At 45.0% G+C, this 22,368-nt stretch overlaps 5 protein-coding genes across 6 annotated transcripts in view; 1 reads left to right on the forward strand and 4 right to left on the reverse strand.

Annotated features, from left to right (window-relative positions):
• pecr (peroxisomal trans-2-enoyl-CoA reductase) overlaps window positions 1–22,368 on the reverse strand; it is a 90,761-nt gene that overhangs the window by 63,392 nt on the left and 5,001 nt on the right. The window lies entirely within an intron of this gene.
• mcm6 (minichromosome maintenance complex component 6) lies at window positions 138–5,775 on the reverse strand. 2 transcript variants are annotated; one of them, XM_084008691.1, is made up of 18 exons: window positions 5,587–5,775; window positions 5,325–5,471; window positions 4,848–4,958; window positions 4,673–4,760; window positions 4,417–4,578; window positions 3,793–3,958; window positions 3,549–3,697; window positions 3,137–3,287; window positions 2,897–3,038; window positions 2,575–2,716; window positions 2,382–2,489; window positions 1,858–2,013; window positions 1,632–1,760; window positions 1,221–1,385; window positions 982–1,108; window positions 694–897; window positions 471–610; window positions 138–390 (listed from the first exon to the last, which is right to left on the reverse strand). In XM_084008691.1, the coding sequence occupies exons 1-18, from the start codon at window positions 5,682–5,684 to the stop codon at window positions 280–282; spliced, it is 2,496 nt and encodes an 831-aa protein (XP_083864817.1). In that variant the 5' UTR covers window positions 5,685–5,775; the 3' UTR covers window positions 138–279. The 2 variants fall into 2 exon arrangements, with proteins under 2 accessions (XP_083864817.1, XP_083864816.1); XM_084008690.1 differs by having other exon boundaries at window positions 694–900.
• LOC311012896 (C-X-C chemokine receptor type 4-like) lies at window positions 9,359–11,091 on the reverse strand. Its single transcript, XM_084008699.1, has 4 exons — window positions 10,950–11,091; window positions 10,629–10,834; window positions 10,248–10,531; window positions 9,359–10,149 (listed from the first exon to the last, which is right to left on the reverse strand). The coding sequence occupies exons 1-4, from the start codon at window positions 10,962–10,964 to the stop codon at window positions 9,554–9,556; spliced, it is 1,101 nt and encodes a 366-aa protein (XP_083864825.1). The 5' UTR covers window positions 10,965–11,091; the 3' UTR covers window positions 9,359–9,553.
• Window positions 11,815–15,793, reverse strand: LOC311012895 (uncharacterized protein). Its single transcript, XM_084008698.1, has 6 exons — window positions 15,673–15,793; window positions 14,520–14,600; window positions 13,936–14,414; window positions 13,603–13,678; window positions 13,061–13,189; window positions 11,815–12,963 (listed from the first exon to the last, which is right to left on the reverse strand). Exons 1-6 carry the CDS (start codon window positions 15,708–15,710, stop codon window positions 12,576–12,578), a joined length of 1,191 nt encoding a protein of 396 aa, XP_083864824.1. The 5' UTR covers window positions 15,711–15,793; the 3' UTR covers window positions 11,815–12,575.
• LOC311012892 (UDP-glucuronosyltransferase 1A1-like) lies at window positions 17,415–22,367 on the forward strand. The gene is made up of 9 exons (XM_084008692.1): window positions 17,415–18,077; window positions 20,191–20,254; window positions 20,333–20,481; window positions 20,653–20,780; window positions 20,950–21,043; window positions 21,202–21,327; window positions 21,420–21,507; window positions 21,604–21,823; window positions 21,965–22,367. The coding sequence occupies exons 1-9, from the start codon at window positions 17,583–17,585 to the stop codon at window positions 22,230–22,232; spliced, it is 1,632 nt and encodes a 543-aa protein (XP_083864818.1). The 5' UTR covers window positions 17,415–17,582; the 3' UTR covers window positions 22,233–22,367.

Genomic DNA, 22,368 nt, shown 5'->3' on the forward strand with positions numbered 1-22,368 from the left:
ATGACACAATTCAGGGCAGTTCCTCCGATGTGGAGCCAAACAGACAGAAACCAGCAAACATCTGGAGGACAGAGAGCAGCATATATACAAAAGTCAGTTTGCCTAACGAAGACCTTGTTTTTGTTTTTTTAATCTTAAAAAGGGTCCCAGAATCTCCTGTACAAAACAAGTCAAATAACATCTCCAATGCTACGGTTATGTATGCGTGTACATATGAGCATTCCACCTTGGACATCAACCTCATGGTTGAGATTTAACAGCCGTGGAAGCTGGAGGAGTTTAATCTTCCAGGGTGTAGTTGGGGTTGACGACCAGGACAACTTCTTCTTCTGTGCTGGCAGATTCGGAGCCCTTCAGGCCGGCCTGAGACAGCTCGATGAGGATGTGATCCTGTGATCCAGCAGACATGGTGGTTAGGTTACATCGGGTTAAACATGATTAGGTCGTGTGTTTGCAGAGGTCGGACTCACGTAGTGCACCAGCCTGTGGAGGACCTTCTCTATCAGACCCTTCTTATTGACGAGCTCCTCCTCGGAGTCGATCTCCGACTCGATCTCCTTCAGATACCAGTTGACCACCGCGCTTTTCTTCAGCTCCTCCTCTTCCTCAGCTGCAGCACAGGCAAGCAGTGGAAAATGTTGGACTGAATAATAAAAAAAAGGGGCAAAAACAAGCGTGGAAGTCGGACATTACCTTCTTCGGCGCGGCGTAAATGCAGGACCAGCAGGTTGGAGAGGCGCCTGTACTCGGGGAAGGAGAGGCGGAGAGACGGTTTGGGTTGGCTGGCAGACTCGGCGTGGCCGTTCGTACCGTCCACATGTCCGTTAATGCCATTGGCGTGCCCGTTAACGCCATCCGCGTGGCCGTTTACTCCGTTCACACCATTGGGGACAGCGCCTCCTGCAGGTAGAGAAAACCCAGAATCTTATTTCAGTCCAGATACAAACCCTTTAATATGCAGACGTCACGTTAATGGCGTACCGTCCTCCTGCTGCTCCTCCTCTTCCTCCATGTCGTCGTCCTGCTCCAGGTTGATGTCGGGCGTCTCCACTCTGATGATGGATTTGTTCAGGAGACGGAAGGCCTCCTTCACGTGTTTGGGCTGCACCTGAAGACACGGAGAGCAAGGCAAAAGGTACGTCAGACGCTTGAGAGAAGTTACAATAGATATATAGATTTTTGGCTTCCCAAACAGGAAATCAGTGTTGGCGGGTACGCACCTCGTCACAGCAGTGCATGCGAGCCATGCCCTCGGAGAGGCGGATCATGCTCTCCAGCTGCCGCACCGTTATTCTCCAGGCCGACTTGGACACACCTCCGGAGCCGTCGCGCTGGCGGAGACGCTTGTACTGCTCGACGATGAACTCCTCGGACTCGCTGGAGATCTGAGGAACATACACAATACACATCACTATTGTTAAAGTGATGGAGATTCACGTTTTTTTATCGTCTCACACACAAATACAATACAAATATATACTAAAAACTAAAAAGGTATCAAATATGTACATATGATATATGTGCAGTTTAGTAGGATTTTTTGTATAGGCCCCGAGAAGATCTGGATATATTGCAAATTTGAAGATATAGGGATGGAAATGCGTGCACAATCAGCGCAGGCGGACACACACCTTGGGTTTGAACTGCCTGGCAAAGAGCAGGTATCTGCGGATCTCATCCAGAGAGTACAGTCTGTCCACAGATTGCTCTACGCGGGAGTGAAGGTCCACGATGCGTCTGGCGATGGCGTAGTCCGTCACCTGGGAGACGCATGGATGTACATGCAGCATTAGACCACGTCAGGTAAAACATAAAAAAAAAGAAAATAGGTAGGACTGTCCTGGTGTACAGGCGTACCTCATTACAGTCGTCCACCAGGATGAAGAAGAGGTCGAAGCGGCTCATGATGGGGGCGCTCAGGTTAACGTTCTGCTTCAGGCTCTTGCTGCGGTCGTAGCGGCCGCCGACGGGGTTGGCGGCGGCCAGGATGGAGGTGCGAGCGTTCAGGGTGGCCTGAAGGAGACGGGGGACAGTTTTTATACATTTATACCTTTAGTTTTTAGTATATAATTGGATTATTTTCCAACGTATTTTGTATTTGTATTTGTTTATTTGTTCTGAACAAGTAAAGACATAAAATAGGAATGAAAAACAACAACAAAAATCAAAATAGACATTCCAAGCAATATTTGCAGAGCAATGAAAATCATAAAGCAAAATATAAATGTTTTTTTTCTCTTCTTTACAGCTCGGAAAGGAGTGAGAAGAAGAATAACTTGTATTTTCTATTTGAGGTCACTGTGTGAAGGGAAAATAAGAATGTCTTATAATAATATAAATCATAATAAAAACGTCTCTACTGCGTGATTCTAATGCGTCACCTTGACTCCGGCCTTGGTGATGCTGATGGTCTGCTGTTCCATGGCTTCGTGGATGGCCACCTGGTCCTTGAGGTCCATCTTGTCAAACTCGTCGATGCAACACACACCCTGGAAATAAAACACAACACTCAGCCATCAATACCACATCGGCTGTGTTTCACCCGCCTGCTTTACGGCCAGTAAACCCGCTCACGTTGTCCGCCAGCATCAGAGCGCCGGCCTCGATGACGAACTCGTGGGACTCCTCGTCTCGGACCACGGCCGCCGTCAGACCGGCGGCGGTGCTGGCCTTGCCGCTGGTGTAAACGGCTCTGGGACTGAACTCCTCCACATGCCTGCACACACACAAACACACACACACAAACACACACACACAAACACACAGTTAAATGACCATTCAGACCTACGTCTGATTCATTACAATGTCAGAGATCTTCAACGTTCCCAAAATGCTGAATCCTGAAAACATTGAGGACCTCTGGTCTGAGTAGTTACTGGTCATTAGCGTCACATACTTGAGGAACTGGCTCTTGGCGGTACTGGGGTCTCCGACGATGCAGACGTTGACGTCTCCTCTCAGCGACGTTCTCTCCATGGTCGTCTTGGGAACGCCACCAAACAGCATCAGCAGGATGCCGCGCTTCACCTCGTCGTTGCCTGCAAATCAACGCATCCCCCATTTAACTCAGAAATCCACAGCTTGACCAGCCATCAACAAGAGAGAGAGAGAGAGAGGCGGAGAATGAAGTGCTGACCGTGGATGGTGGGGAAGAGGCTGGTGCACAGGTTGTGGTACAAGTTCTTGTCTTGGCTCATCTCAAACACTTTCTCCCACTCCTTCTCCGTCATCTGGCTTTTGATGCTCTCGGCCGTCTGCTCCTCGTCTCGCAGCTCCTTGCCACCAAACTACAACGAGAGGAAACACGCTTAGAGCTTTTTTTGTTGTTGTTGTTGTTGTTGTTGTTGTGCTGGTTTGGGTGAGAACAGAGCTGTAGGTGCGGTTACTATGGCAACGTGCACGCCTCTTCCATCTCTTCACTCTTGCTTTTAACCTTTAAACTTGTTTGCTTTGTTCTGTTCTGTTCTGATTTGGTTCAGTGTCTTTGAGCACCTTGAAAGTGATGTATAAAATGTATGTATGATTATGATTATTATGATGTCTCTTACTCGTGGATTGGTCGGGGCCACGTTGCAGGCCAGGAAGGCCAGTCTGTACGAAAGCTCTCGGACTCCCAGAGCTTTCAATCCTCTCAAACCGTCGGCGTCGAAGCCCTGAGGTCCTCCGGCTACACGGGTGCTGGTCTCCGCTCGCACGCCTGGAAGACGCGACGCCCACACGGACAGTCGAGAGGTGTCAAATATATATTAAAAAAAATGACTACGACCTTGCTTTCACGGCTCAAGATCATACCCGGAGTGCTGAGCTGCGAGACGTCCGGCACGACGATGAGGGTGCCGGTGAAGTCGCAGCGGTCTCCGGCCTGAGCCGTCTCCACGGCCTCGGCCCGCAGGACGATCTCCATGGAGCGCGGGATCGAACCGCGAGGCAGCTCCGCCTGCGTCTCCTGGATACGCACCTGGACATGGAATCAGCGGGGTTCATTTAGAAATATATTCATCAACGAGCTTTTTAAGACCTTAAACAGCGACGAGACTGTAATTCAATTAAGTATAGTTGTATAGCAGACCATCACAAGTTACATCGATTCACTATAAAAATAGCAGATTAACTAGCATTCTTAGTCATTCAATATTTCATCAGGCAAGAAAAACATAACAAAAAAAACCTTACAGGTGATATATTTAAGTCTTTATAAGTATTGATGGACTGAAATGATAATCTCAGTGGTTAAAAAAAACACTTAAATTTCTATGAGACGAAAACAAGGTGATAATATTTTGTGTTCTTTTGACTAAAATAAGCTTAAAACACCAAGACTTACAATAAACTAAAACTTCAATTTAAAAAAAGAACAGTTTGAAGACTAAGTTTAAAAAGAGCCGACAAAATGAACACCATCACACTCTCGCTCACCTTCTGGAAGTCGATGAACTTGGACTTGTGCGTGTCCAGGTGGAAGCGGCTGCGGTTGTTGCAGACCGGGTTCCTGCAGATGGTCGGCGGCGAGTATTTGAACTGCTGGGGGACATCTTTGACCAGCGCCTGGCAGTCCATGCACAGGAAGGTGCCGCTCACCTGCAGCCACAATAACAAACAGAGAAGCTTGAGGTTATTTTATTATTATTATTAATAAATAAATAAAAGGGTGCACCTCTGGAGGATATCTTACCAGTTCAGGGTGCACCGGATGCGTCCTGACGACCTGACCACTGATCCTCACCAGGGTGCCAATACGCATGGAGGACAGCTCCCGGATCCTTTAGTACCCACAGAGAAGAGTTGATTAATTCACTTTATATGACATTTCTACTGAGACTACTACAGCCGGGAAATGTTGGTCTCACTTGTGTCTGGTGGGCAGATCCTCCAGGGCCACGTAGAACTCTTTGTTGAGGGGAACGTTCCCGTGATCCCGAGCAAAGTTGCGCACCGCCCGACAAAGGAAGGGGTAAACCCTGGAAGCAGATCCCTTCACGTTAACTTCCACCAGTCTGGCTGTTTATTTTACCAGATACCTTTACTGGTGTTCAGAGCAAGCAGACCATGTGGGGGGGGTCCCTGCAGCCACTAGGGGGCGCCCAAGCTACAATTTATCTCTTGTTTTTTTACATGAAAATGCTACATATGTTGCATTTTTGGACACAAAGTTGCCTTATTGTTTATACCTTTTATAATTATTATCTTGTTATAGGTTTTCACAAATAAACAAAGTGTAACAGTTTGATGCATCTCCATGGATCATCTTTAAGGTTGGCCCCCTAAACAGAATCTTGCACAGGGAAGAAACTCTGATGGTGCTGGTGTTGAGGAGGTGACGTCACCTGTAGTACTCCTCCTGGATGGTGGTCGCCAGCTCCTGGTTGAAGTGCTCCAGGTCCGTGAAGCTCACCAGCAGGGTGTTCCTCTCAGGCCGGATCAGCTCCTCGGCCTCCCGGACATACTTCACCTCCCCGTCCCCGGTCTGGAACCTGAACACACAGTCACAACACACGGTCAGCACAGCGCCGGAGCCCCGCTAGGAAACACGAGAATTAAGACGCTTCGGGCCCCGACAACCGGACGCTTGTTGCTGGGTTGACTTACTCCTCCAAGAAAGCCTGGAATAACTTCTGGCATTTCTCCGCCAACTCGTCCTTGACCATCTCCCGGGCATTCTCCGCGGCTGCTGTGGCGACATCCATGCTGAAACACCGTCAAACTGGAGGAAAAGATGCAAAAATAACGAGGCGCAGAAACACAGAGAGCCGTAACCGCTGCTCTCCACACAGACACGCAGCAGTGACGACAGAGCGGCGGTTTCGCGCCAAAACAGAGACACGTGATCTTTGGCGCCCCGCTTTCGACCAATCGGCGACGTTGATGCAAATATGCTCCGTCTGGTAGCCAATCAAGAGTTGGAAGCGTCAAATGACGCGTAGTCTATCTGCGCTTTCCCGCGGCATGCTTCCTGCTTCGAGACAATAAAGTTCAGGGAGAGAAAAAAATGGTGAACAAAGTAAAAAAAAGTTTCCCTTTGTCTGTGCACGTGTCTGTCGAATTTATATACATTATATATTTATTATAAATTATACCACCTTTTAATTGTTTAATAAATATAAATACTAAACACATGATTAATATCACTATTATTGTATCACTAGAGCATAAAACTGTTACTGTCACAACATTTTAAAACTTACAATACATGTGGAAGTGTTTTTGTTGGGCAATCACGAGTTTAACATCTTGTTATTTATAAGGATGTTATGGGTGTGTAAGTATTGGAGTTAATTTAATGTAGTGTTGTAATATCTTTTTTTTTTCCGAAAAACAATTTTGAAATTTCCCATGTAGCTTAATTCACAGACTGTAATGCAGTTTGCTCCAAGAACCACTGAGTGTAGTGACTTAGAATGACCACAGGAGGGCGCTGTTTGTTAACAAGGACAAAGAAACTGAGCAATACGCCACAGTCATACACTTGTATAAACTATATACATTTTATCTCACTGTAGGAAACTACAGTATTAGTTATATATTATATTTAATATAATATATCTATAACACCATCTGCTGATGAAGGCCATGAAATGCTGCTGAAAGCTGATGGAAAAAGTGGATCTTGAGTTAAGATATATTTTTCTTTTTTTTTTATTAAGAATAAACCACAAAGGCTTGAACAGAAGATTTTTTTTCATGTGTGTTTGTTTATCTGTCCTTGAATATGATTTTAGTTACATTATGCTGTGTGTCAATCATTCATTATCGGTTTATAACGAGGAGGAGGAGTTATAATTGTTGTCAAACACACAGGTAAACCCTTATTAAGTCTTTAGCATGGAGGGGGAGGGGGAGGGGGATGTCAGCCAGTCTCTGCAGGGTTCAGTCTCAGGACCATCTGCGACCAACCAACAGTAATTTCTACCGCCATTAAAGTCTATTTCTGCTCCCACATTATTCTCACGCATCCACCTGCTGAGGTCAATACAAACAGTCGGGACAGGCTATTGGTTTCACCTGTCACATTGTATTCTTCCACCAGGAACCGGGCAGGAAGTTGTTGCCGGCCATTTGGATGGAACCCAGTCTTTCTCTCCCTCTTTATTTCTCCTTTTGTCTTGACCTCTGGTTTTCCCACGATTGTTCAACAGCAGGAAACCCAGCTTGTCTTAATACGAAGGAACCTAACCATCTGTACGTACGCACACACACACACACACACACACACACACACACACACACACACACACACACACACACACACACACACACACACACACACACACACACACACCACAATAGCTTTAAAGTCATCAAGGTTGCTTCTGCAATGTAATAAAGTATATAAACAGCATAAAATGTACCTCAAAAACGTCTTTATGTTCATCCATGCACACACACACACACACACACACACACACACACACACACACACACACACACACACACACACACAGTGGATGCTGATCAAACACAGTCTGTGGTAGAACTAGCGTGTATTGTGGGGTAATCATGCAGTAGGCACCAAATAAAGTGTGCAAAGAGATGAAAAGTCCGATTTGTGGCAGCAGGTGACAAACAAGTCGATGGGAACGAAACCGTTCCAGGAGCAGCAGGATATGAGAGAGGAGAGGGGAGAGATGGTTTAAAAAGAGCCGTTTCCTGGTGTGTGTTTGTATTCACGCGGTGACACGGTCTCATTGTTTTGGTGGGAGAGCCGAGCAGAGCTGCGTGGCTTCGGATCAGTGGCTTCAGGTGGCAGGCGGCTGACTGATCGTGAATCAATACAAAGGGAGGAAAGATGATGACGATAAAGATTAGACCACGAGCCACGAATCCAACTCATTTCCACACTTTTTTCTTCTCCAATCCAAAGAATCTGTAAAGCATCACCTTTTGCCCCCGAGGGGAACCGAACACAAAGAAAAACTGCAGTGTTTCCAACAACAACAACAAAAAAATCAGTCATGATTTTGCAGCCTTGTTGGGGAGCAGAGAAAAGCTTTGAACACCGGAGCAGACTTTAGAACAAGCAGCAGGGAAATGATGCTGAACACACACTGGGAGCATTTCAGCAGTTTGAAACCTTCCTGACTGTCAGTAAATGAAGCTAACAATGAACCAGAAACCCTAAAACAGCACAGGCCTCTGACGGCATTTTGAAACCAAATATTGGAAATGATTTCTACAATTTGTGTCTATACTATGACATGTTTGAGGATATATTAAACCACATATATAATCAAAACTCATAATACATCCTTATTGTCTCTCCTGCATGTTGTTGACCTGATTTCTTTCCACACAGCACCTCGGCAGAGCTGCTCGCTGCGTTTGATTGTTTTAGCCGCTTGTTTTTCCTAAAATGAGCCGCAGGAAGTCTTTCCTGTTTTGAATACACTATGAATAGAGGAGAATTGTGTTTGTGTGTGTGTGTGTGTCCATGTGTGTGTGTGAATTAGAGAGAGAGAAACTAACAGGTAAGGTTGTTTCTACATTGGTTTCTGCTGCTGTAAAGCCACATGAGACAGAGGACAGGATGCACATGATGGGAGATACAGTTCCAGTGATGCAGTGAGACGGAGTCGGCCATTCATCGTGGTTCCGACTTACTTCTTCCCCGTCGTCCTCACGCTCTCTGCTCCAGGAAACAGGACACGTACACTTCCAGCCTCTGTTTCTTTCACTTCCAAGTGGAAGTAGGTTTGTGGGAAGCAGTGTGTGTGTGTGTGTGTGTGTGTGTGTGTGTGTGTGTGTGTGTGTGTGTGTGTGACCCCTCCATGCTCCCTCGTCTCTCACGTAAAAGAAGCAGACTGTTTATATCATCAACGCACACAAACATGTGAATTAGTCATTTATGAAAAGGCTGTGTTGCTGCAGATCAGTGGGTTCAGCTGCCAGCCGGCTGACTGATCACGAAACCAACACAAAAGGGGAAACAAGACGATGAAGGTGAAGATTAGAGCAGACGCCGCGATGCCAACGCACTTCAACACCTTTTTTTCCAAAGAATCTGTATCTGAAAACCAACAACTCTTACAAACACAAGATAAAAAATGTTCCCCAACACAAAAGAAACAATCAATCATGATTTGCAGCTGGATGCAAAAATGAGTCAGGCTTGTTCTTCCTATTGCCTTTGTCAACGTTTGACCTTTGATAAAGCCGAGATACGTTAATCTACCGTCACGTTAGTTTGCTTGGCACATGATTGTTTGTGTAATTTGGATCTTCATAATAATAAGATGCATCTCCCCCCCTCAGAAGGACACTTGGTTCAGATTTTTCGCTTGAATGATTAAAGAAAACAATTCTCAGTTTCACTCAGGAAGCAACACTCTGATTTCATAAGAGAAGACATTTTCACAAACGTGGGTATTTTTGTAAATTTTATTCCAAACAACAACAACAACAACAACAACAACAACAACGGTACACAGCAGCACTGAAAACCAATGGAATGAGAGTATTTACAGGAGAAGTGAGGGAGAAGATGAGTCGTGGGCCAGCAGACTGCTTCTCGCTTTCATATACACAATATTTACACATATATACAGCAAACAAGCTAACACTAGCTGGAATGTAAACTGGAGGACTCGGACTCCGTGGTGGTGGAGGCCCCCGGGCGTCTTCTGGGTAAAATCTTCAGACTGGAGGCCCGGCTCAGAGTGAGGGCTCTGCGGGCCGAGCTCTTGAACCCGGCGCCCAGGAAGGCGTAGAGCAGCGGGTTGAGGCAGCAGTGTGCGAAGGCCATGGGCTCGGCCACCGCCAGCCACACACCCAGCACGGCCTCCAGGCTGCAGCCGCGGGGCAGCACCTCCAGGCGCAGCAGCGCGTCCACGGAGATGCCCACGGCGTACGGCAGCCAGCACACGAAGAAGCAGAGGACCAACGCGATGGTGGTCCGGACCGCCCGCCGCTTCTGCCTCTGGCCCCCGAGCGGGCCCCGGGTCAGCCTGGAGACGATGACGCAGTAGCACACCAGGAGGACCAGGCCCGGGATCACCAGACCCACCAGGACCAGCTGCAGGTGGAAGACGGCAACCCAGAGAGGAGCGTTGTCTGTCGGGTAGAACCGCTGGCACAGCGTGGCCCCCTCGCCTCCTTCCTGAGTCCGGGCGAAGATCAAGTCCGGCACCGCCAGGAGGCCAGCGGGCAACCAGGCGCCTGCAGGGAGAAGAAGAAGAAGACAGGAAGAGGTGAGAAGAAGAAAAAAAGAGGAGACTTGCAATGAAGAAAGAAAAACAAAGACTTCCAACACTCACCCACATAAACCAGCCTGTGTGCCAGCAGCTGCCTCAGCCCGCCGGTGTTGGTGTCCGTGGCCCGGACCACGGCCAGGTAGCGGTCCAGGCTGATGAACGCCAGGATGAGCACGCTGCCGTACAAGTTGACCGTGTAGATGACGTGCACGCCAACGCAGGCGGCCGCTCCGAAGCGCCAGTCGGCCAGCGCCGAGTCCACGACCCAGAACGGCAGCGCCAGGACAAAGAGGAGATCGGCAGCCGAGAGATGGAGTCGATACCAGTCCGTGAGGCTGCACTTTGACCTGCAGGGCGACAACGAGGGGGGGAGGGGTTACAACCCGTTCTTATCGGTGCAGGACACAAAAAGAGATCAGATCCACCGCCAAACCCGCCTCTCACCTGCGTTGGCAGCCCAGCACGACGATGACCAGGCCGTTTCCAGTGATGCCCAGGATGAAGATGAGGCCGTAGACCACGGGCAGGAAGATCTGCTGAAAGTTAGCGGTCATCACCTGCTCCACGTCACAGGGCTCGTCCAGATCCCAACCCAGGTCACCGGAACCAGACCCTGAGCCGGTGTCATTGTAGTCTTCGAAGGAGATGTGCTGCAGAGACAATGATGATGAACATGATGAGTAAGGATAAACATAAGCAACAAATACTCCTCAACAGATTTATGACTTTAAATGAAATATAAGCTCGTGTTTGACCCCCACGTACCTCGTAGTAGGACATGACGGAGGACGCTCCTCTCCTTTCTCAGAGTGAAGTTGAGATTTCAGTCTAGAGGGGATTTATAGTTGCGTTCATGCTCCTCCCCCCAAACACTCCAACACATCTGTGTTCCTGTCGAAACGTTTTTCCTGTTTTCGAGGTGTCAGCTGCTGATAGTGGTTCTATCACAGGATACTGTCTCTGTGTGTGTGTGTGTGTGTGTGTGTGTGTGTGTGTGTGTGTGTGTGTGTTGAATTGTTTTGGCCCTGAGACCTCTGGCCTGTGATAATCAGGACCGATCGGCAATAGGAAAAGACTGCCAGTGAGATGAACAATGCAGGTCGGGACAAGCAGCAGGGGTTTTAGGCTCTCATCAGAGCGTTGGATGTACTCGTTGCATTTGCGTCACAGTCTTGACGAGATTGTAAGCATCGACGTCAAGACTTCCTCTGATCTTTCACCGCCGACGAGATACGAGGGTGTTTTAGATATTAGCGTCAGAGCAACGATGTACCCGGACCCTTTAAGGTGTTAACTGTAATGATTTGAAAAGGATTATAAAAGGTCAAAAGCATTTTGAGAAAATGTGAATTAAAAAAATATATTTTGTTTAAGTCAGTCATAGTTATCTCATAATTAATGTCCTTCCTGCTTTAATATTCACACATTTCTCTAAACTTGATTTTTAGGTGGAAACCGTTAAAGGTTCAAGTTTCAATGATCACTGCATCAATTTATTTCAATTACATTTTAATGATATTTAATATTCCAAAGGCCTAATGCAGAGTCAGTCAGCAGACACATTTCCTGCTCTCACTGGTAAGCTCTCACTCGAAATCCCCCAAACCTCCAGAATACAAGTAAACTCACAGTCTCTTATCTCCTCTTTATTCTCCCCACCCTTCCTCCACATTCATTGGTATCAGCACAAACATCTTGAAAAATAACATCGCTGCGTAAAAAGAGCCACTTCCTCCAAGTTTAGCTGCATAAAAAAACTTTGAGCCCCGAGTACAGGAAAGAAACAGGTGTATGCAAATCTATTAATTAAAGGCTGCATTCCATTTAGATGTAGCAGGTGCAAAAAAAAAAAAAAAACTGTCTCACTGGGACACTAAACAATTGTTATTGCACGCTCTCTTCCTATTAGTCTTGCATACACAAGGCACACTAAACCTCACAGGGCTTATATACAGTAACCGTAGTGCCGATTCCTTCATTCAGTGGCGCCACCATGTGGGCTTTTAAAGAACAACACTGCCCAACAAACCGATCCTTTACACACGTTTCCAGAACACGACAGCTGTCTACAACTTGCCAGCAGGACATATTCATTCAATAGTCTTGGTAAACAGGTATACAGTGAGAAATGTCCCAAATCTAACAATCAATAAATTCCTTACTACTAGAACTGCAGACAAACAAAATAAATTAGATGCAAGAACGCTGAACTGCAACTTTATTCCCCTCCAGGTAAACGGGAACAACTATTTACAGACCGGTTTTCCAAACAGGCTTATGGCCAGCTAAAACATCACAAATAAAAACTACAGCAGGGCTCGAACGCTTTACTTGAATACTGTTAAGTAGCTTTAAAAAAAAGAAACAAAGAAGAAAGTCAGAATCACCTCACTAACGCGTTTCTCTGACGATCATGCTGCCGTTACCGCGCAACTTGGAGAGCAATTCTCTGAATCCGCCGATCTTCTTTGGTGCCATCTTCTTCGGTGGGCACTCTCTTGGCTTGGTAGTTTCCTTGGCGACAGTGGGGGGAGTCAACTCAGGATTCAGACTTGTATCTGCTTGATCGTTGACTTCTTGATCGCTCCAACCCTCAGACCTAGGGCCGCTACCGTGACTAGCGGTGGGGCTAAGACTGGTGCGTGATCCTCGATTGTTACCGTGGAGACGCTGCTGCTTAGTGACGCGAGGACTCTGAGAAGCGTCTCTTGTCCTCTTCCTCCTGTTCTTCTTCCTGCGCTTCTCTTTCATCGGCTCTCTGACTTGTCGCCTCAGGTTCCTGACGTACAAAACGCAGCACATTCAAGTCAACGTCAACAGGACGGTTGATCTGCTTTTCTACCGCAGGGAACGTGTCCCGTGCACAGATGCGTTACCTCTGAAGGAAAGCGTGCGGCCTTGAGCAGCCTGAAGATTCTCCATCTCCCACACATTTCACAGGTCGCTTCGCACCATTCATGACCTTAAGTCTCTTCTCGAGCAACTGGACACGGATCAAAAGCTTCCTGGCGATACAGAGACATGCAGTTATTGTGAGCCGACACACACACACACACACACACACACACACACACAGGCGGGCACACACACACGCACACACACACACACACACACACACACACACACACACACACACACACACACACACACACACACACACACACACACACACACACACACACACACACACACACAGACACAGGCGGGCACACACACACGCACACACACACACACACACACACACACACACACACACACACACACACACACACACACACACACACACACACACACACACACACACACACACACAGACACAGGCGGGCACACACACACGCACACACACACACACACACACACACACACACACACACACACACACACATACACACACACACACACACACACACAGTCTTACCCTCTTGCATTAGGCAGCTTCCTCGGTCTACAGTTCTTGATCAAGACCCAGTGGTCACATGTCAGGGACTTGGGATCTGAGCAAGAAACCAGAAGGAGAGACTGAACATGTCAGGGTTGTCAAATGGTACTTAAACAGACTGGTATCGCTTTACATTTTGTGAAGAAAAAATATTTTTATTGCGTCACAGATAAGACGTCTATTTTTTCTTCTTCTTTTTTTTTAAATCGAACATCCTTTTTAGTTAAAAAATCAAATAATCTTAAAGAAAATTATCTTAAATCCTAAGGTCTCCCTCCTCTTCTAATGTTGCTAAAACAAGAAATCACTCACCGTTGTCTAAGAGCTTGTTTTTAATCGGCGCTTTCATCTTCTTTGCCTTCTGGCGGAGAGTCTGACAGGCCGAGCACAAGCCCCGCGAAGGTCTCCGCTTCCTGGGAGAGGCCTCGTGTAGGAGGGAGGGACCAGACGCTATGCTGGTAATAGAACCACAGTCTTCATCCGACTCGTCCACCCCTCCATCGATCATCTCCAGGACCTTCCCTTCATCTTCCTCGGCCGCGCGTTCAGCATGCGTGCGGTCTATGATGCTGATGATGTCACAGCCGTTCCCCTCATCTGCACTGACAACGTCGTCATCAGCTTTGGTGTCCTGCAGCCACGTGGTCTGTCTCTTACCCCTTAACCAGCGTCGGATAACTTCTTCCTTCGGGTCGGGGTTTCTCTGGGGGTTCCCCTCGGCAGCCTTTCCTCGCCTGCAGGACCGTCGGGGATACATGGATGTTTTCCACTTGAAACTATACTTGAATGACCTGAAACAGAGAGTGAGAGTGAATACCTGTTCTAGAGCATCAATGAAGCATAATGAATCAGACTTATTTCACAATGAGGTCACAGGCTGAAAACATTTTTCTTACCAATGATGTTCTACTGTTGTGGATGATGAACGAATGAATGACTCCAAGCCGTCTGCCTCATACTCACGGTCAGTCGCAGACCTACAAAGACAACAAACCACGTTCATTAAATCAATCAAATATTAGAAATACGACCTTGTACCAATTTCAGCTTGATCTCAATTATCAAATCAATTTTATTTATGTAGTCCAATATCAAAATTGCCTCGGGCGGGGGTACAATCTATAATTCTCTTTTTATTATAAGTCTCCACACCCATTGAATCGTTGATAATACATTACATAACTCTCTTTCAGCGATCTGTAATTTACAATTATAGCGCCTAACAATGTATCAAAAATCCTGTGGATAAATACAGAGGCGTGTGAAGACCCATTGGACCTTTAAACATATTATAAAATAAAAAACTAGATGTGATAGAACAAGACTGTTGGGGTGTGCCTCGATAACACAAAAGGTAGGATGGAGGAAAAGAAAAGGATTAAATCAACTTCAGACAAATGATGGTCGTACCTGTGTGACCTACATTTAAACGTTTTCACTGCTTTGGCACATGTATTGAACAACAAGTAACCATGACAACCACTCACGAGGGGAAAACATGGGAAATATTACATTTTAATAAATGACAACTAAAATGTAAACATGCTAAAACAGAATCCCCTGAAACAAACGTCCTGCATACAGTGAGTCATATTAATTAAAGATGTTTTTTCCGGTTTGAACCGACTAAAATAAGTATTTATATAAAACATACTTTTAACATAAATGTAATTCAGGCCACTTCTGTAATTTGATCAATATAATGACGGATTTGAAGGTGCTTGTTTTCCAACACACATTAACCTGGATAAAGCAGGTGCTACAGATCACTGCCAACGTTGAACTAAACTTTAGTTAGCACAAACAACGTGGGTGCTACACGCCCACCGTCACCCTCAGTACGTCATCGTGTTGATTGTTGCTTCCATCCATCTGCAGTATGAACACATGACGACACACAACTAAGCTAACTACGCCACGAACAACGCTGCTGTCCTTTAGCTCTCTTTTTAGCATCTTGGCTAAGCTAGCCCGACTAAAATACCGTAAACACTGGAAGCGACCAGTGACGACATCAGCAGCCCCGCTGCTACGAACTTTACAACTTACGGTTTCTCAGATAGTTCAAACTTTACGTGATGTGACATCTTAATGACTGTTTTTAGTTGGAGTTCCCGCCATCTACAACTACAACTTAGCGAGGCGCTTACTTGTCAGCGGTGCCGTTGTTACCAAAGTGGCTCGTGCGCTCTTGGGGTCTCGCGGACTTGTTGTTTTGGTCGCGCACGAGGATACAAACCCCAACTTGAAGGCGCGCGCGCGAGGGGAAAGTGGGAAGAAAACGTTTCTTCTTCTACTCGTGTTTGTTTGACAAAAGAAGAGGAGAAATGCCTCGGTATCGCCACCATGAGGTGAATCATGGGAACTGTGATAATAATAATAATAATAATAATAATAATAATAATAATAATAATAATAATAATAATAATAATAATAATAATAATAATAATAACAATAATAACAACAATAACAATATTTTTATAATATATAATAATATTTTATAATAATACGTATTATTATTATGAATACTATTATAATCATTATCATGAATATTTATATTATATTCTAATTATTATAATTATTATATTATCATTATTTTATGATATTAATAATAATAATTATTATTATTAATATGATTATTGCTAATTGACTGAATGTTGACCAATCTCTCCCATTGCTTTATGTGAATGTTGTAAATTCACATTTGTGTCTCTTATATTAAAAAAAATACGGATTTTACTTTTTTTGTCTACTTTTGTGTAACTGTGTGACTTATGCTGTTTACTGTCAACTGCTATTCAAGTCCAACAGTAATTACAGAAAGAGTATTCATGACACTAAAACTCTCGTCATAGACAGATAGGTGTAAATAATAAAAGTGTAGCTGCTTCTCTTTAAGGGTATTGTGCGTCCTGGTTAACTGAGTTGAGCCACCTGTGATTTTCCTCAGACAAAAAAGCAAACTGTCTGCAAGGAAAAAAACCTCTATATGAACTATATAATTATTACCCCTCTACGAGATCACATAAAAATGCAAGAAACCAGTTGATGTTGTAGCCTACATAAGTTCTTTACATGTCCAAATGATCAAAAAGCAGAGAAAACCACTGTTTACTGCTGATCCACACCCTCCACCCGCTGCCTGTACATGTTTTAACACACCGGATGAGGAATCCAGAGAAACAGGCTCTATTGGTTAATGTCAGGACTTCTCCTTGCAGATGTTTCCGCAACTGTATCATGTCTCAAAGCCCTTCTTGTGACAAGGGTAAAAGGTTTAAACTGTTCAGTCGTCTATTTTGATATAGATATTGTACAAATCAAATAACAATTAATTTATAACCACATGCTTCACACTTAGATATAGACTTTTGATTTAATTTAAAGGACATTCCTGTTCCTGTTTACTCCCAAGGGGGGAATGCCTGCAGGACAAATGCTTGGCTGCGGGTCTAAAGAGGTTAAAACTCCAGCAACACTTTGAAGAACAACTTTATTGTCCAATAACATGTGATATGGCTTGCGGCCTTCATCGTGGACGTTATTGGCCTGAAGTCACATGGCCATATACACAGCCAATCCATGTGTGGCTGCTCCGTTTCAGTCAGAAACCCCAACTCATTCATCAAACAACTGACATTTGCTGGACTGAACTTCGCCCCAGTCACTCAGGTGCAGTATCGGCCGTGACTGTGCGTTTTCTTTTATGTATGTGTGGCAGTTAATCAAATAGCACAGCAATTAAATCATAGAAAGTCCAATATCAATTACCTACAACTGCACACGGTTGAGGAATGTAATTGTTGCTCTTGTTGAACCGAAGACTTTGAAAGGCTAATTCACAGAGGAATTTCAACAACACAGAGAAAGGGGCGTTTTCTTAGTCCCTGATCTCTGTTAAAACTTTGGCTCACATTCCCTTCAGTGCATTGAGCTGCAGACACAGAGGAAAGAGAACGATGTGGAAAGCAGCCGTGTGCGTGTTCCTGCTGCTGAACATGGACATGCAGCTGAGCGGTGCTGTAGATAAGGAGGCGAAGACAGAAGAGGCTGCAGCCACCAACACCGTTCCTGCAAGTGACACTTCGTCTTCGGGTTTCCTTGGCAACTTGCTGGTGGTACCAATGGATGGGAGCCACTGGGTGGGTGTAAAGGCCATCGCCCAAGAAATGGGTCGCCGTGGACACCGGGTCACCGTGGTGATTCCAGAGATCAGCATACGGATGGGTCCGGGGAAACACTACGACACTCTGACCCATCCTGTTCCTTATGACAAGGCTTACATTGACTCTGTCATGTCCTCGCACAAGGACGTCATGCAAAAGTCTGCACAGTCTTTCGTGGAGAAGATAACGAAACGATTCTCACAAATCCAGAAAATCGTAGGTTTTATACACACCACGGCGGAGATGCTGCTGTTCAACGACACTCTGATCGCACATCTGGCACAGCAGGTGAGTGCAAACGCACAACGTCAGGATACGATGTCAAATATTATAAATTCAACTGCCTCATGAATGAGTATAAACTATCCTCCATCTACCTTGTGGGGCTGTTGCTGTGCTACATTGGATTATAATGCAAAATATGCATGTCACCGTGTGTACACACAATGTATTTACTGAAGGTTCGGAGAGCCTTAGAAGGATTATTCACATTCTTTACTTATGTATGTGAATGTATCGCACAAATGTATTAAAAGTGTAGAGTACTGGTTCTGCTGAATAATGCCTCCTGTTACTGATTTATTATTTTATTTGACATGATTAGACTGTCAATACTGATGCATCCATTTGTAAGTAGCATTTTGCAAGTAAGGCAAGGCAAGGCAAGTCAAGGCAACTTTTTTTGTATAACAAATTTCATACACAAGGCAGACTCAAAGTGCTTCACATCATGACATGTCATACAACAAAGTGAAAAATAAATAGAAGAATTAAAAGAAAATAAAGACAAAATTAAAATGCATTACAGAAAGACAAGGAGAATAAAAACATATTTGCAATAATTAAAAACAGTGCAGACATTAAAAGATTTAGCAGAAAGCTATGGTGAACATAACAGTTTTCAGTCTAGTTTTAAAAGTGGTCAGAGTTGGGGCAAGTCTAACATCTTCAGGAAGTTTATTCCAGCCATTTGTTGCATAGTGACTAAATGATGCTCTCCCGTGATTGTTGTTTACTCTGGGAATCACTAACAGATTGGTCTCAGAAGATCTTAGTGGTCTAGAAGGCTTATGTAGTGGGAGCATATCAGTGATATACTTCGGTCCTAGACCATGTAGTGATTTATATGTGAGCAGGAGGATTTTGAAATCAATCCTCTGACATACAGGGAGCCAATGTAAGGATTTAAGAATTGGTGTAATGTGCTCACATTTTTTGGTCTTTGTAAGAACTCTAGCAGCAGCGTTCTGAACAAGCTGTAGCTGCCTGACAGTTTTTTTCGGAAGACCTGCAAGGAGACCATTACAGTAGTCTAGCCTACTAGTAATAAAGGCATGTACAAGTTTTTCTAAGTCTTGAGCTGACATGAGCCCTCTAAGTCTTGCTACATTTTTTAGGTGATAGTAGGCTGATTTTGTTACTGATTTAACGTGACTGTCGAAATGTAAATCAGAATCCATAATAACCCCAAGGTTTCTGGCTTTGTTTGAGGTTTTCAGGGACAGAGAGTGAAGGTGTTGAATTACTTTAAACCTTTCTTTTTTAGCACCAAAAACAATTATCTCAGTTTTGTCCTCATTTAGTTGTAGGAAGTTTTGGCACATCCAGTCTTTGACTTTCTCAATGCACTGGCACAGAAGATCTATGGGGCGATAGTCGTTTGGTGATAGTGCTACATAGATTTGGGTGTTATCGGCATAGCAATGGTGGTCAATGTTATTATTTTGCATGATTTGTCCTAGTGGGAGCATGTAGATGTTGAATAAAGTCGGCCCCAAGATTGAACCTTGGGGGACTCCACACGTTACATTGGTAGGTTCTGATACAAAGTCGCCAATGGAAACAAAATAGTTCCTATCTTGTAGATATGACTTGAACCAGTTTAAGACTGTGCCTGAGTAGTACTCTTGTAGCTGGTCGTTGGAGTTTGGGCCTATCTTAATGTCACAAGATAAATCTGAGTAGTCATGAGTTGATTGATGTGGGGAGGAAATGTAAACATTCACTGACAATTCACATCCGAAACACGACAAGGAGCTTTGTTAATGGGTCACAGGTCAAAAAGTTCAATTAGAAACTGGTTTAGTAGATCATACATTTACCATACTGTCAAATCTTAATCTGCAAAGTAACTAAACTGTCAGGTAAATGTAGAGAAGAAAAAATACAGTACATTATTATATATTTTATTCCCCTGAAATTAATTAAAGTAAAGTAAAACACTCACTTCCCACCACTGGGAGAAGGATGATATGTTACAAGCAGCTGTGTCATCAGTTGGCATGGTTACCCTCTTCCATGGAATCAGTGTGTGATGTATGTATAGGTAAGTATAAGAAAATGTGCTTTATTAGTGCATAATGTTGAAGATTCACCCCGTTCTCCTATTGTCCCTCTGCAGAACTTTGACGCCGTCCTAACGGACCCCATGGTGCCCACAGGCTCCCTCATAGCTCGCAAATTAGGTGAGCTCTGCCACACTTGGATTTTCTGTCTCTCTTATACGTCTGCACATCTTCTTCATGTATAAAACTCACTTTCAGGCATCCCCACTATCAATCTGCTGCGTGGAATCCCCTGTGCCATGGATTATAAGGCGACAGGCTGCCCCTCCCCGCCCTCATATGTGCCCCGCTTCCTCACCAGATACACAGACAAGATGAGCTTCAAGGAGAGAACTATCAACACTTTGGTAAGCACTTGTAGTCAGCACTATAAATCCCTCCCATGGTATTAAAGAAAACAACTTAAGTGTCTGTCCTGTTTTATTGTACTTTCAAAGTGTTGCTCTTGATGATCCAGTTAAACTGTCGACACGAAGGTTGTACATCTGTTTATGGCTTTGTGATACCTCTGACTTCAGGTGGCGTTACTGGAGCCGCTGCTATGCAGACTGATGTACTGGCACTTTGACCGACTAGCCTATCAGTTCCTGGGTGAGGAGGTGGGTATAGCTGAAGTGCTGTCAGACTCTGCTATCTGGCTGCTGAGGTACGTACAAAGGTCACATATTGATATTTGTGAGAAGAATAAACAGCATACTGTCCTATTCACACATATATAATGCAAATGTCATTTTACTGTTTCAAGCGCTGAAAGAAAACATTTCTTATCCGCTGTCTCACATTCTGATAAATATTGTGATTCTGTATTTAAACAGGATGGACTTCACATTTGAGTTCCCACGACCACTCATGCCCAATATGGTACTAGTCGGCGGAATCAACTGCAATGTGAGACATCCTCTGCCTCAGGTAAGGCCCGAGTGTTTCTGATGACAATTAAGATCAAATTAATTACATTTTTGAATTTCCTTTAACTTCCTCTGCAGGTTATCTCAGTTCCTTTCAAGCATAGTGTTACAAAGAGAGAGAAACGCCCAAACCTGAGTATGTGTGTGTTCTTGTTGCAGGATTTGGAGTCCTGGTTGTCGGGAGAACATGGGTTCATAGTGTTCACTCTGGGCACCATGGTGTCAGACCTGCCAGAAGAGACAACCGCCGTCTTCCTAGAAGCCTTCAGGCAGGTTCCACAGAAGGTACAGAAGTTTATATGAACACATGAAAGTCCATGTTAAAGTATGCATCAATGTGAGAATTAAAAAAGCAATAAAATACACTTCTCCGATAGGTAATATGGAGGTACACTGGGAAGGTGCCCGACAGCGTCCCAGAGAATGTGAAGTTGATGAAATGGGTGCCGCAGAATGACCTGCTAGGTGTGTAAATCAGCTCAAACATTAATGTGGAGCAACACGACGGGCGAGGCGTCACATACCGTAGAGTCTGACATCTTTGTGTGCGTTGTGTGTTAGCGCACCCCGGGGTCCGGGCCTTCATCACCCACGCCGGGTCGCACGGACTCTTTGAGGGACTGTGTCACGGCATTCCCATGGTGATGATGCCAATCTCGGGGGACCAGCCAGACAACGCGGAGAGGTTGGTGAGCAGAGAAGCCGGAGTGGTGTTGGATATTTTTTCCATCACCACGGAAAGCCTTCTTCAGGGACTGAATGAGGTCATCAATGACACCAGGTGAGGGGGGTCAGAAGGTCGCTCACAATGTCACATTAAAAAGAATCTCCTTAAAGTTTAGAGGTTTGGAATCTACTTTTCATACTACTTCACTTCAATGTTGTATTCTTAAACTCTTGCCATCCATCCGTTTGTATCCAGGTATAAAGAGAACATGCTGAGGCTGTCGGCTCTCCATAAAGACCGGCCGATTGACCCTCTTGACCTTTCGGTGTACTGGACAGAATATGTGATGCGGCACAAAGGGGCAAAACATCTCAGACCCGCCGTCCACGATCTCAACTGGCTCCAGTACTTCTCCCTGGATGTAATAGCACTCCTGGTTGCCGTCCAGCTCCTTTTTGTCATTCTGACAGTAAAATGCTTGAAACTTTGCCTCCGGACAGTGAGGAAGAGGAAGCAGGACTGACCTGGTGTTACATTTGCAGCAGCAATAACACTGTATGTTAAGGGGGATTAAAAACCATCATGAACATATGGACACAACATACTTGTTTATGGTTTAAAGATGTGACGGGTGTAGGATAAATAAGGGAAACTATTGG

Source organism: Eutrigla gurnardus (assembly GCF_963514095.1).
Source record: "Eutrigla gurnardus genome assembly, chromosome: 4".
Classification (NCBI taxonomy): domain Eukaryota; kingdom Metazoa; phylum Chordata; class Actinopteri; order Perciformes; family Triglidae; genus Eutrigla; species Eutrigla gurnardus.